General features: G+C 37.4%; 1 protein-coding gene across 3 annotated transcripts in view; it reads left to right on the top strand.

Annotated features, from left to right (window-relative positions):
* LOC111510530 (uncharacterized) overlaps positions 1-11,666 on the top strand; it is a 141,234-nt gene extending 129,568 nt beyond the window's left edge. For all 3 annotated transcript variants that reach the window (XM_074174938.1, XM_074174936.1, XM_074174937.1), the window contains 2 exons: positions 6,102-6,702; positions 8,518-11,666. In XM_074174938.1, coding sequence (XP_074031039.1) covers positions 6,103-6,702; positions 8,518-9,669 — 1,752 coding nt within the window. In that variant the 5' untranslated portion in view covers position 6,102 and the 3' untranslated portion in view covers positions 9,670-11,666. The remainder of the gene's footprint in view (positions 1-6,101; positions 6,703-8,517) is intronic.
* Positions 11,667-13,228: the final 1,562 nt, after the last annotated feature.

Raw genomic sequence — 13,228 nt, 5'->3', positions numbered from 1 at the left:
AGATTCAAATGCTTCAATAGAATATAAGATACTCGTTCCCTCAAAACTCTATATTATGCTCTTGTGGAGTCACGACTGCGATATGGTATCCTTAGCTGGGGTGGTGTACTTAATACCCATCATCAAAAACTTGAGATGGTACAGAAAAAAAAAATTGAAAATAATTTACCAAAAAGAATATACATATCCGTCAAAAAAGCTTTCTGAGGATGCAGCTATCCTCAGCGTCAGAAAGTTATATTTACACGACATAGCAATTTTCATAAGTAAAAATAAATACACCCTTCAACAGCTAGAGCATAGTTATACCACAAGAAAAAAAGCAAAAATGTTGGTACAAATATAGACAACAAAAAAATCGGTGGGACAACGTTGTTTCAGTTTTTTAGCAAATACATTCTCTAACTTTCTAGACGATATGCATAAACATAAGCTGATAAAAGTCAAGTCCATACCACTAATGAAAAATATATTCAAAAAGTATCTCCTGAATGTAGATCATGAAATCGTATTAAATATAATTGATAACAAATAACTTATCCAAATTTCCTTATTTTCATCGCTATAGAAATGAACTGAATTTTCGATTCTCCTCTCATTGTCATTTAGTTTTTCTCAGGTCCAGAATATTGTAAATATTGTAAATACACACAGTGAAATAATGTTCGAAAATTATTGGTAACACACTAAGTAAAGAATTCCCATGCACAAACGAAGGGTTTTAATGGGTTCTCTCGATGTGTATTACCCATATCTAGGACATTCCATTTGATTTATTGTTTTCAATTGAAAATTGGAATCTCCCTTATTCCAAGAAAAATTCAAATGCATATTATAATCAAACCAAGAAATAAAGTTACCTCGTCATCTCTTGGAAATATGAGGCATTTGGTAAAAATGAGCCCAGGAGAATATGATGAAGACTAAATGAAGGACCGTGGGAACTGACAGAGGGAACAACATTTTTGGAAAGGGTGTCTCTGGAAGAAATAGACGAATTGAACAGTTTTCCGATAGAAAAAAGATTGACAGGTGTTATCAGAAGCAGACATTTTGAAAGCTGATATATAGTATTGTTTCATAATTTCGAACAGTCTATTGAATATCAAATACTATTTGAAGAAATGAGTGAGACTCCCGCATCACTAAAAATCGTTCTTGGGAGTAATTAGGGTACAACTGTTGATGCTTGATACTATTTTTATGACCTTCAGTATACAACATATTTAATTCAATCATAGCTACAATTGCAACAAAGTAGCCTTTCAATCTCCTCTCGTTATCAAACTTTACGTGACGTTTTATCTCAGTGTTTCTCTGAGATTCTAAAGTGTGAATTATTCTCATTTTGTACCATTTTCAGCACAAAAGAGGACAATCTCCTAGCGAGCACCCCTATTTCCATATCTTTTATGCAGTGACAAGTTAATAATAACATTACCTTTCGAGCTCTCGCCGCATCTACTGCATGATTGATATCATAAGATTAAATTGTTAGGACAAGTATAGCCTTTGTTGTCTTGTGGAAGCTTTTGAGATCGTGTACACTTTTATCATCATGAAATTCTGGAGACATTGACAGAATGAAGAGGTTAGGGTCGACTTCACAGTAAACAACTTTTCATTACCGCATGAAAATCCCATCATCTCATATTGCTGTTTTTCAGACTTTATTAACAAGCAGTGAATCAATAAAATCATATTCCGAAATCAACTGATTTTTTGTTGAAGAGAGCAACACCCGGGCTAGTAAGCCGTGGTCGAATTCCAAACGTTTCGTCTACTACCGCGGCATCGTCAGTGGAATGTGCGTTGACCGCGAGGGCGAAAATAATAACTCGCTTACGATAACGAAGTGTTTCTGATGAATTACTCCTATTGGTCTACTGACGATGCCCAACAGGCTGAAACAGCTGTCCACCGATGGCTCCTAAATCGAAATCGGATTGTGGATGAAAGGAATGAAACTCATCTGTTTGAATCCATTTTTCAGCAGCTTGACTGCATTAACCATTTTTGATTAAAACTCATTTTTAGAAACACGTGCAGATTCCTTTTCCGACGGAATTCCTGGAGACTTTCCCAAATTTCTTCAACGCAGTTGTCGGTGTTGAAGTTTACTCAACCTACCAAAGCCAACATATAAATTTGCCGAGCTAATTTGGGTATCACACCTTTAGGTGGTTTCAATTATGTCTCGTTTTCATTCAGAAGGTGATTTTTATGAAGTACTTTTCTTGGTACTTCACATTTTATCTTCAATCGAGGAATTGTTGAATGTCGTCAACGGCGATCCAGATTTGCTCAAAAGGTATTGTGTGAATAACATTCATGGATTGCACCTGCTCACTCGTCAATTCTTGCTCGCAATTTGTTTACCAAAAACAACACCGTAATCACGCCTCAGCCACCGCATCCACCAGATTTGGCCCCTTGCGACATACTGTTCCTAAGATTGAAGAGACCTATGAAAGTACAGCATTTTGCGATGATTGAGAAGATAGAAATCGAATCGGTAAGAGAGCTCAAGGACAAACCAAAAAAGTGCGTATCAGGTGGTTATGTGCTCTGCTTGGTAGCTGAGCTGAAAACTGTTCAGGTTCAGAAGAGGGCATTAAGGTCATACATGAAACAAATATCAGAATCTAAAGGAAAAATAATTGAGTTACGAAAACAAAGATCGAAAATCGAACTTGGAAAAATGGGAAATAGAAAGAAAAGTTGAACAAAAAATGAGGGGAAAAGAACAAGACAGAAAACAACTAAAACAATAGGAAAGTTGAAGAAAGATACAATCAAAGAATATCAAGTTTAAATGATATTTTCTTATTAGTCAGTGGGCTATGTTTGAAGACTGGCGTAAACAAATCTGAAGAACTGAACTTTAAACATTCAAGCCAGTCTCGAATATACCAACACAGTAGGTTGAATGGACTGAAGCCTATCAGAAAGCAACTACTCTTCTGGCTAATACCACGAAGGGCGTTGGATTATACGTCAGTGCATGAATCTCCACAGAAAATTTCCTTTATATGCAATTGGCAATACAACTGAGAGAGTCGACCTTCAAGACAGTCTCGTATATACCTACACAGTAGGTTGAATGGACTGACGTCTATCAGAAAACAACTACTTCTCTGGCTAATACCACGAAGGGCGTTGAATTATATCCGACAGGCGTTAGTACAGGAATCTTCACAACTGAAAGAGTCGACCTTCAATTTAAAGCACTGACGCCTGTCGGATATAATCCAACGTCCTTCGTGGTATTAGCCAGGAGAGTAGTTGTTTTCTGATAGGCGTCAGTCCATTCAACCTACTGTGTAGGTATATCCGACACTAGTTTGAACGTTTAAAGTTAATTTCTTCAGATTTGTTAACTGCCAGTCTTCAAGCATAGCCCACTGACTAATAAGAAAGTTTTTCTTCCTTATTCAGAGGAATCGGTCAAATATTGAATATGCAGTTGGTTAGTACCTCGTCCACTAGATGGAGTGACATTTTGTTGTTCGCTCCAACTTAGGAAGAGGAATTAAATACTCTGAAAGAATTCCGATTTTCAATTATAGAATATCATTGACTCTATGTCGATGATGGTCACTATCTTGCACTGACGAGTGGCTAATGAGCCCGAAACCGGTCTGCAAATGTGCCCGTTCCAAAATTGAAGGTCGACTCTTTCAGTTGTATTGCCAATTACATATGCAGAAAATTTTCTGTGAAGACTCCTGCACTGACGCCTGTCGGATATAATCCAACGCCCTTCGTGGTATTAACCAGGGGAGTAGTTATTTTCTGATAGGCATCAGTCCATTCAACCTACTTTAGATTCGAATGATATTTTCAGAAAATTTTGTGGGAATAAACAATTTCTCCAATAACAAATGATGGAAAAATTTCAACGAAAGCGAAATGGAACATTAAAGGATGAAGACAAAATCAGAAAAGTCCGAAATGAAGTCAAGGAGGTTAAATAGGAGTTGGGAAAAATGAATGAGGGAATGGAGGAACATAAATTGAATATTTTCCAATCTTCCATACCATTGTTGGAGACGAAAATCACACTTTTCGTTGATCTGTTTCAGATATAAAATAACCTTTTACGTGATGCCAGACTGGATTGCCACAATTATTTTTCTGAGGTAGCTCAAGCTTCTTACATTCCAGATGCTTGTCATTGCCATCACCTCAATGATTCAATAGGCGAAAAATGAGACAAGTCAGTTATATTTTTTCCTAATGAATAGGCAAATCTAGTTATCACGTTCATTACACATTTTTGAATGATTCCAGAAAATGAATAACAAATTCAGTGAATCTCCAATGAAAATTGTTAAGAATTTGAGTTTACCCAATCCCCACATACACACTGGTCATTGCTTTTGAATATTTTTGGCAACTCTACTGGTTTGTGTATGTAGATGGTGACTTGATACAATTAAGAAACATGGCGGTTGGAAATTGAGTAGAGTTGCCATAGGTTGAGTTCATCAACCCATTTCTAGTAAGAGTGAAAAATGTAAAATCAGCTTTCAGATTGTGCTTCTTCTGGAACTACATTGATAAGTACCACGAAAGATAAATACAGTTATAAGTGTATATGTTAATGTTTCCTTTTTTCTAATTGATGATAATGACAATACATCACTATTATACTTAATGAGTATGCCATGATCGTTGTTTACTCATCGAAAAATATTTTCTGAATCTGGAGAACATTAATGAATGTGATTTCATCTGATTTGGTAGAAACATAAGCGTGAAACAGCTACACCTATTACACTATACAACAACTTCTTTTGATACCTTATCTAATACTAAGGTGAAGTTTTGTTTCATGTTTTTCTAGATACAGTTGGGTTAGGTTAACTCAAAAGTGAATGGGTCTATTTATCCCTCACCGCAACCCGCAAGGGTTTGTGTAGGCTAACGCCTACACAAACTAGGCCAAATAAACCCAACCGAAACCAATAAGTGGTGAGTTATCTCTCAGGTCAGTTAGATGGTGAGAATACGGCTCTGCCAAGCTCTAAAAACCTGATTCGGTCCTCAGCGGGGCAGGCACAAACTATATGCTCTGCTGTTCCATCATTTTCCCAACACATGCGACACACACTACCTTCCGACAGTTCAAGTCTCTGCATACGATGATTCAGACGACAGTTACCAGTGAGGAGGCCTGTGAGACATCGTAGTTCATCCCTACTGTTCATCCCCACCGATTGGTGCGACCTCGCTGTCAATGGAACATCCAAATCATGGAATGATACTGAGGCAAATCATGGAACAATAATTTCGGGCTTGCACCAAACCACAAAAACGTGCACCAGTGCAGGAAAATCTAACGTACCTGGTCATACTGCATATACGTCCGTGGGAAACGTCAACACAGACACTGACAATCACTCTCAAAACAGTGGCCAAAAAAATAAGCAAGCTTCGGAGAATGAATGAACACCTTGGACTGAGTTACTCCTGGAAGATTTTGCTGAGAGTCCTCAAATCTTCTTGCCATCCAGGTGTTCAATGTTTGCTTGGCAAAGCTTAAAGGAAGCTATGACTGGTTCTGCATCCTCTTTCGCAAGGGAGTCAGCAGACTCATTGCCTTCCAGGCCAGTGTGGTCAAGAATCCAGACTAGAGATTATTTGTTAGGTCTTTCTACTAAGGAGAGTCGTTTTTGGCAATTTACTACCAATTCAAACGTTGCAAGGAACTTCCAACGCCGCTTGACTCTCCACGAATATTTTCTTTGGATTCTACCGATTCCTCCACACACAATTCAATAGCATAAAGAGTCATTACAGTTTCCATGTGGTAACATATAAAAGAAGCACTAGGTAGAGTTCAGTTTACTATTATTAATACCTGAAAAAGCAATTGTATAGTGAAATTCGTGTTGCTATTTTGTGAACGGTTTTGTAAAAATACCACATTGAAGTGTTTCTACATTCATTTACTGAGAATATAACCTACTAATCACATTCTGTGACATTCCAAAGATAACTACTTTTTGTGAAATGATTTTTGAAGATTGTAATACTTGCTGATCAGATCACATTGCATTGCACCACAATTCTCATTTCATTGTTTCTTGTTTCAGAATGAACGGCGCAGCGCTAGTCTTCCTGTTACTCGCAAGCCAAACATGGTCTCTATGTCCAACAAAATGCACTTGCTACCTGGACCAAAAGGGTAGGAAGGCCGTCTCGTGCAAAGAAGGAGGAACCGTTGGTTCTTTGAATCTAGACAATGTTACCCTTGACACCGAAGTCATCAAGATCACAGCTCCCGATGACAACACTAACTCGCTCACAATGAGCCCAGTCTTCCAGAACTACAAGATGTTGGAGGAAATTCATATCACTAAATCCAACATACCACAACTAGGCATGCATTTCTTCTGGGGTCTAACGAAACTCGACGTACTGAATCTTTCCCAGAACAACATAACCCAACCTTTGGACCACAACTTCCGGGGTTTGTCCAAGTTGAAAGAGTTATATTTGGACGACAATAGAATAAGTTCGCTCCCAAGCGGGACCTTTCGACATTTGCATTCTTTGAAGTTACTTTCCATTCAGCGGAATAGAATTGAGGAACTGACACCCCGAATTTTCATGGAGATAAGTAAACTCAAAGTGCTCAAGTTGAGCGGGAACAATCTGCGGGAGCTGCACCCGGAAGTTTTTAAAGACGTACAGGTAAATTAGTTGATTAATACACTTTGCTACGAGCTATGTTAGCATTCCCTTTGAGTCTCTGTAATCCAACAAGTGGAAGATACTGACTTCGACTCAAGTTTTCCCAATTTCAGAGTGTATTCAGCTTTGAATTGGCGCAGATAAATTCGTTTAACTTGTTTTGAAATTGAGACGAAAACGGTAATTAGCCTTTGATTTCAAGTGGAATGGAAAATTGGTAATAATGATCCAGACTTGTAATATCAGACAGATTTAATTGAGCTCATAACAAACTTGGCGATTTCTCCAAAATTCAATATGAAGTCGTTGAAAATATCGTTTCTTCTCGTATCCACTTGTTGCCTGATTTTTGTTCCTTGCTACTTGTGATCATGTGGTTTCAAATGCTACATGAAAGAAGGTTTCACTTCATGTCCAGCCAGAAATATTGAGGAAAATATAGTTACTGAACAATAAAATAGCTGGATGGTTGATTGTAAAAAACCTCATTTCGAGATTTCAAGTTGGGTATAGTTTAGAGTTCTTAGGGGAAAGGTGTGCATTTTGATGTGCAAAGGGAACTCGGTATCTTACTATGAGTGTAATCTTGTTATTGAATAGATAGTTTGTAGGATCATTTGGATCCGTATTACTAATGCTTCTTTCAAGACGGAGGGGAAAATGCACTCTTCTGTACACTGGTTCAGCAGTTTAGTTAGAGGGATTAGAATTAAATTTGATATGCATTTGATCACTTCAACATTCAGTCCATATATATCTCTGCTGGGTTTATTTTTCAATGACTTTATTACACCTCTAACTTCATTGTAAAATTTTCAAAATTCAAATTGTTTAGTTTTTTGAGAGGGTCCAAGTTTGAACTATCTATTTTTTGGATTCGGTTTTTTGCATTATTTACAAAGTAGGTATTGAAGGTGTTTGGTGAGACTGGTAGGTCTTTACTTCGTTGTTCTTTGTTTTTGTTTTCCTTTATGATATTCCACATGCATTTATTTTGATTTTTCGATTTTTTTATACGATTATCATTACATTCCCTTTTAGCACATGCAATAGTTTTTCTGTATATTTTTTTCAAACTGTTCAGTTGTTGTTTGAGATTATCAGAAGGATGCTCTGTATATATTTCATTCATGAGGTGTAGCTGGTCCCACATGTTTCTTATTCCGCCATTAAACCATGTATTATTTGCTTTTTTGTTTCTAATATCATATCTTGGAATAAAAACTGGATTCATTGGCAACTTTGTACGGCTGGATAAACTACTAATACTGAATGGTCATATTCTATTTAAATAGGTTGACCGTTTGAATTTGAAATATAATACTTTCTGGCTATTATTTTTCTCGGTATAATTGAAAAAAAAATACCACGATCGCTACTTTTGTACAGAGTTTTGTCCAACTTTGGGTAGGCTTCAGTTACATCATCATGAATGTTTGTTTTTTCTTAACAACATTCATTTCATTTTATTGAGTAAAATAGTAGATGATTTGGAATTGATGAAATATTGAAAACAAAGTATATTTTCCAATTCAACAGATACAAATATAATTTAATTTCAAAGTGGAGCCCAGGTTGGACACACTGTATAAACGTACTAGGAACAGATTCTCTGCTTGTCAACTTTTTCACAATTTATTCAACTCACTATATCTGTCTGTCTCTTTCTCTCGGTTTTCTTGGCATTCGCTTCCGTACGTAAACTGCCTATCTCTGCCGCTAACGATATCCTCATGCACACACATGAATTTGGTCAACCCTATAAACTGTACTTCTTCAATAATCAACTCTTATCAAGTGTTTCTTTTGTTGTAGGAGCTGAAAGTACTGGAATGCCGAGGATGTGCCTTACGCAGACTGAACAACGAAATATATCACTTGTTACCCCAACTGATCCATCTCGACTTAGGAGACAATGAAATAAAAACTCTACCAGCGGAAGAGCTAACAGATTTGATCAAACTAAAACATTTCAAACTGGACGGCAACCATATCACTATTATACACGACTCGACCTTCATCCACCAACCAATGCTGAAAAAATTGAATCTGGCAAGAAACCATATCACGAAGATTTCCCAAGAAACCTTCCGGGATGTTCAGAATCTGACAGATTTGGATCTGAGCTACAACAAACTAGAGGAGCTGAGTTTTTTGGCGCCGGTTTCGGACCTACTGGAAGTGTTGATCTTGAGCGGTAACCATTTCAAGTTGAAAACTCTTGATGAGCTTCTGACCCTTACGGCATTACGGGAGGTGAGGCTCTCGGATTGTGGCTTGGCAGATATACCCTTCGAAATATTTCCTCCGAATCTAAGATCGTTGGATCTGAGCGGAAATCATTTGTCAGCGCTAGCAAAAGCTGTTTTGCCAACAGACCTGAATGAGCTGGATTTGTCCAATAATCGCTTCAGAGGTTTAGACGAAGATCTCTTGACATTGATTGATAGCACCCCGAATGTGCAACTGGACAATAACTTGTGGTCCTGTGACTTGTGCCATATTGTTCCCCTGCTAGAGCGGGTCAACCGAAGTGTGCTTTTCAGTGAAATAATTTGTGCTGCGCCGTACACGGTCAAAGGAAAAAAGCTGGGGACGATTCAAAGAAACGAATTGACGTGGTGCACTTCCCCCGGGTACACAGCTAGTGACGCAAATTTCTTTCTGATCGGGGAAGATGGAAAGGTTGGGATAATCGCGGCGGGAACATCCGTTTTCCTCCTAGTTCTCACCGTCCTCGCGATAATTGGGGCGCTGTGCTACTCCAAACGTCACGCTGCCAAATATTACACCCACGAGGATAAGATTGCTGTGGAGGGGGAATCGATATTCGATAATAACCACAGTCCTTTGTTTTGCGACGGAGAGCTGAGCTTCAAGTTTCCTCTCGACGCTGGCGAGAAGAAAATTTCCATAGCCACCATTGATGAGATTAAAAAAGAGCACACAATCACCAACGGGACTTGAACGGGTTTCGGGAAATCGAATTGACGAGAAACGAACGATATTGACAGTGTGGCGTCGGGGGACGTTTCCAAACGTTCTCCGTCGGACATTTGTTTCAATTCCGTGTTTTGGAGCTGGTGAATCCGCCGGGATTTTCAGCACCAGGAATGAGTTTGCGAATGTTTCGATGTAAAGTCATATCTGTGAATGTGTGGTATTGGATTTTGCTATTAATTTATTGTCAATACTCAGATAGATCGTAGTATAGGCGAGAAATAGGTTCATTCAACTTCCCTGTGGATATGGGCATCTCTTCAGGATGTTTACACATCGATGACACTATTTTTGTTCAAGTTTGAAGGCCGTCGAGTTTTGGATTTTTTTTCTGATGTTTGATTGTCAATAACATTCGTTGACCCTTTCCTACTTGCCAATTTCATATTCGGTTGAGGTGTCTAGCTTTTTTTTTTCTGTTGAAATCATTCGTGTGCTTGTGGATCGCTATAGCCACCTGTACTAGTCGGCGATGGTATCTCTGGTTGGGGGCAGTGAGTTCCGTGTATCCAAAGATAATCCTGTGGTTCTTTTCACTAAGTGCGTGTTCCGCCACAGCCGACTTGTCTTTTTGGCCTAGTCTGCTGTTTCTTTCATGCTCCTTCAGCCTTGTTCCCATCAAACCTTTATCCTAGTCAAAGGAGAGGAGTCATCTTAACACCCACTGACCAGGCTCTAAAAATTTGTAAACTAGGACATCTAGAAGAACAACAAGAACATCTTCAAGTGACTTTGAGATCGGATAGATACAGTGTACCTATGAAACTGAAGAGTTCTACGATTCAAAATCTAGAGAAGTCTCAGATGGTTGCACGTTCATATCTCTCGTATAGCTCTAAAGTCATAGACATAATTGAAAAATTCCTGGGGAAAAACAACATTGAAACGGTTTCCAAAACCACTAAGAAGCTACAACATAGCCTCAAGTCGACTGAAGACAAAAAAAACACTATCATCAGCAGGAAGGAAACCACAGAATTCTATTTGAAAACGCGAAACAATGCCCCAAACCAGGGATACCAGAGTCGACTGGTAAGGGAGGCGATAGAGATCCAAAAACACATGGATAATTTCTATAAAGAAGAGAAAGTTGTCAGCTTTATGGATTAGTTGGCATATATGAATATATATCGATGTTTTGAAAATACTTTTTCCAGACCAGAACAAGAGCAGTGTCTATAGACGTTCTTTTCTGTTACCAGTTGATGATGGTTTTAGTAATCTTTTGATGATTCCAACTCTGTTAACGAAATGCCCTTTGAAAGACGTATACAGTTACATATTGACCATATTTTGGAATTTCCAATAGATTTTTTATATTCCTTTGGAAGCTGCTAAATTTTTCCTGCTTTTGGCAAGTTTTACAAAAAGCAACTTTCAATTTATTATATCCTCGATTATATTCATGAAACTGTCATGGTATCAAACTGAATCGTTAGTTTTGAAAGTCGTGTATTTTCCGGAAAGATACATTTCAGAGAAAGCAAGGTTTTGGCTTTTTACCTCCATCGTCATTGAAAGTTTTCGAAATTGATAGTTTTCTTTCTTTCTTTCGAAAGATTACAACATTTTTACGTAAAGAGATGGAAAAGTAGACTGTCAAAACCATTATTTTCCATGAATTGTTAGTGTTAGCTGGAAATGCTACTGAATGAATTTGTTTCTTCTCATTGAAGTAGTGCATATGATGAAAAGGGATGATTTTGTATATTTTTTAAGATGATATTCGATTGTTGTTAGGAAACATTGGGTCTGAATGGTACCAAGATTACTTAAAATAAGGTACTAATTTCGTATTAGTTATTGTGTGATGTAATATTTAAGGTTTATATTTTTTCAGATGAACTCTACACTTAAGATTATAATAGTTTTAATGCTAGTATTACTGTGAATATTTATGGACTATACAAATAAATATATAATTGTACAAAATATGTTGAATAAAAAATATTGTTTTTAAGAAACGTATGTTTTCTGTCTCACTCAGAATGAGGTCGAAAATTAGGCGTATCTACCAAAGAAATATGGAAAATTTCGACTTGGAACAAGGGGTTGAGGTGCAAAGTATTACTGTATTTGTGTTGAGCTTTTGGAAAGAAAACCTTCAGATATAGAAAACTTCAGTTTCCTGGAAAATTTGAAAGCATATTTTTGTTATTGTTGCCCTTAATATTTGCCTTTATGGAGGTCATAAATTCAACAATTTTCTTTGAGTATATTCTTAATACTCCTTACTTTTATAACAATTTTTTTACATTTTCGTTTCAAAGAACTGAGATAACTTTTGAAGAACTGGCAATGTTTACATCGTTCCTCACTTAAATGTTACTTTTCAACAAAATTACATTTTTTCATATCCAACCATTTAGAGGACAAATCATAAACGTAAAAACTCATAAACGAAACAACTACTTTTATATGGACATTGAATTACACTGTTGTGAATCATCCCTGAAAAAAAATAACGCTGGCCGCCGCTGGTCATCGTAAATCGATTGTGACTTGGTCAAGACTGCGCTCAACTCAACTTGCGCTCAGCGATTGTTCTAGACTTCGATTATCATATATAAACACTACCAAGGCGCATATCCAGATATCTGACAAAACGTAAATCACTTTCTCCCATACATTTTGAACTCAAAGCATTCATTATGGAACTGAATCAGATATGATTCATAGAAATGCTACACAATATAATATATAAAAAACTACGACACGAATTTATACAAACTGTCAATCATTGTTCATTTAAGTGATATAAAATAATTTAGATTTTCATTAATTCATTTCCAAGTAGCAAAAATATCATCAATGTAACTTCATCAAACTTTTAAATCGATCAGGTTAATTTTGTTGAAAAAATCGAAGCGAATTTTGAGGAACACACTATGAATTACTGGGTTTTTTAACTCCAACGACATAATTTTGGAATCTGAAACTACAAGATACGTACCTATGAATTCCATAGCTTTCTTTTTTCCAACACAAATTTATAATTTTTTTTGAGGACGGAACACAAGCATTACAGAAATATCTGTGAGACCCTCTACGAGCGGTGCCTGTGCGAAAGTAAGGATTCACGTTGGATTTGAATCGCTGGATATTAAATCCATTTGGGAAAACGTTCTCAGGAAGTTTATTCCACATAAACGCAGTTCCCCTAATGAAAGAGTTCATGGACAGTGAAGTTCGAGGTGTGCTGAGTTGAACCTCTAAACGAAGAGCAGTCATAGTTCGTCGCGTATTTCTGATATGTACCTCTCTTGGTGGGATCAAATGTGCCAAGTCACTTAAACACCTCCCGTGAAAGTATCTATCAAGGTTGCAAATGATGTTCGCATCTCCAATTAGGCGAATGGTTCTTTTTTGGATGGAATCCAGTAGCTTCAAGTTATGCTTAGAGGCAAAGTTCCATACATGAGAACAATGCTCCGCAGAAGGTCTGATCTGAGCTGTACGAAGCATCAAAATTTGCTGAGATTTATACAGTTTTCTGGTTCGGAACAGAGTCCAAGAAGCAGCCTTT

Source organism: Leptinotarsa decemlineata, unplaced genomic scaffold (genome assembly GCF_025532065.1).
Source record: "Leptinotarsa decemlineata unplaced genomic scaffold, Ldec_3_MD MMD2_tig00000882_RagTag_RagTag, whole genome shotgun sequence".
NCBI classification, from domain to species: domain Eukaryota; kingdom Metazoa; phylum Arthropoda; class Insecta; order Coleoptera; family Chrysomelidae; genus Leptinotarsa; species Leptinotarsa decemlineata.
This window is presented reverse-complemented; position numbering and strand designations above follow the sequence as displayed.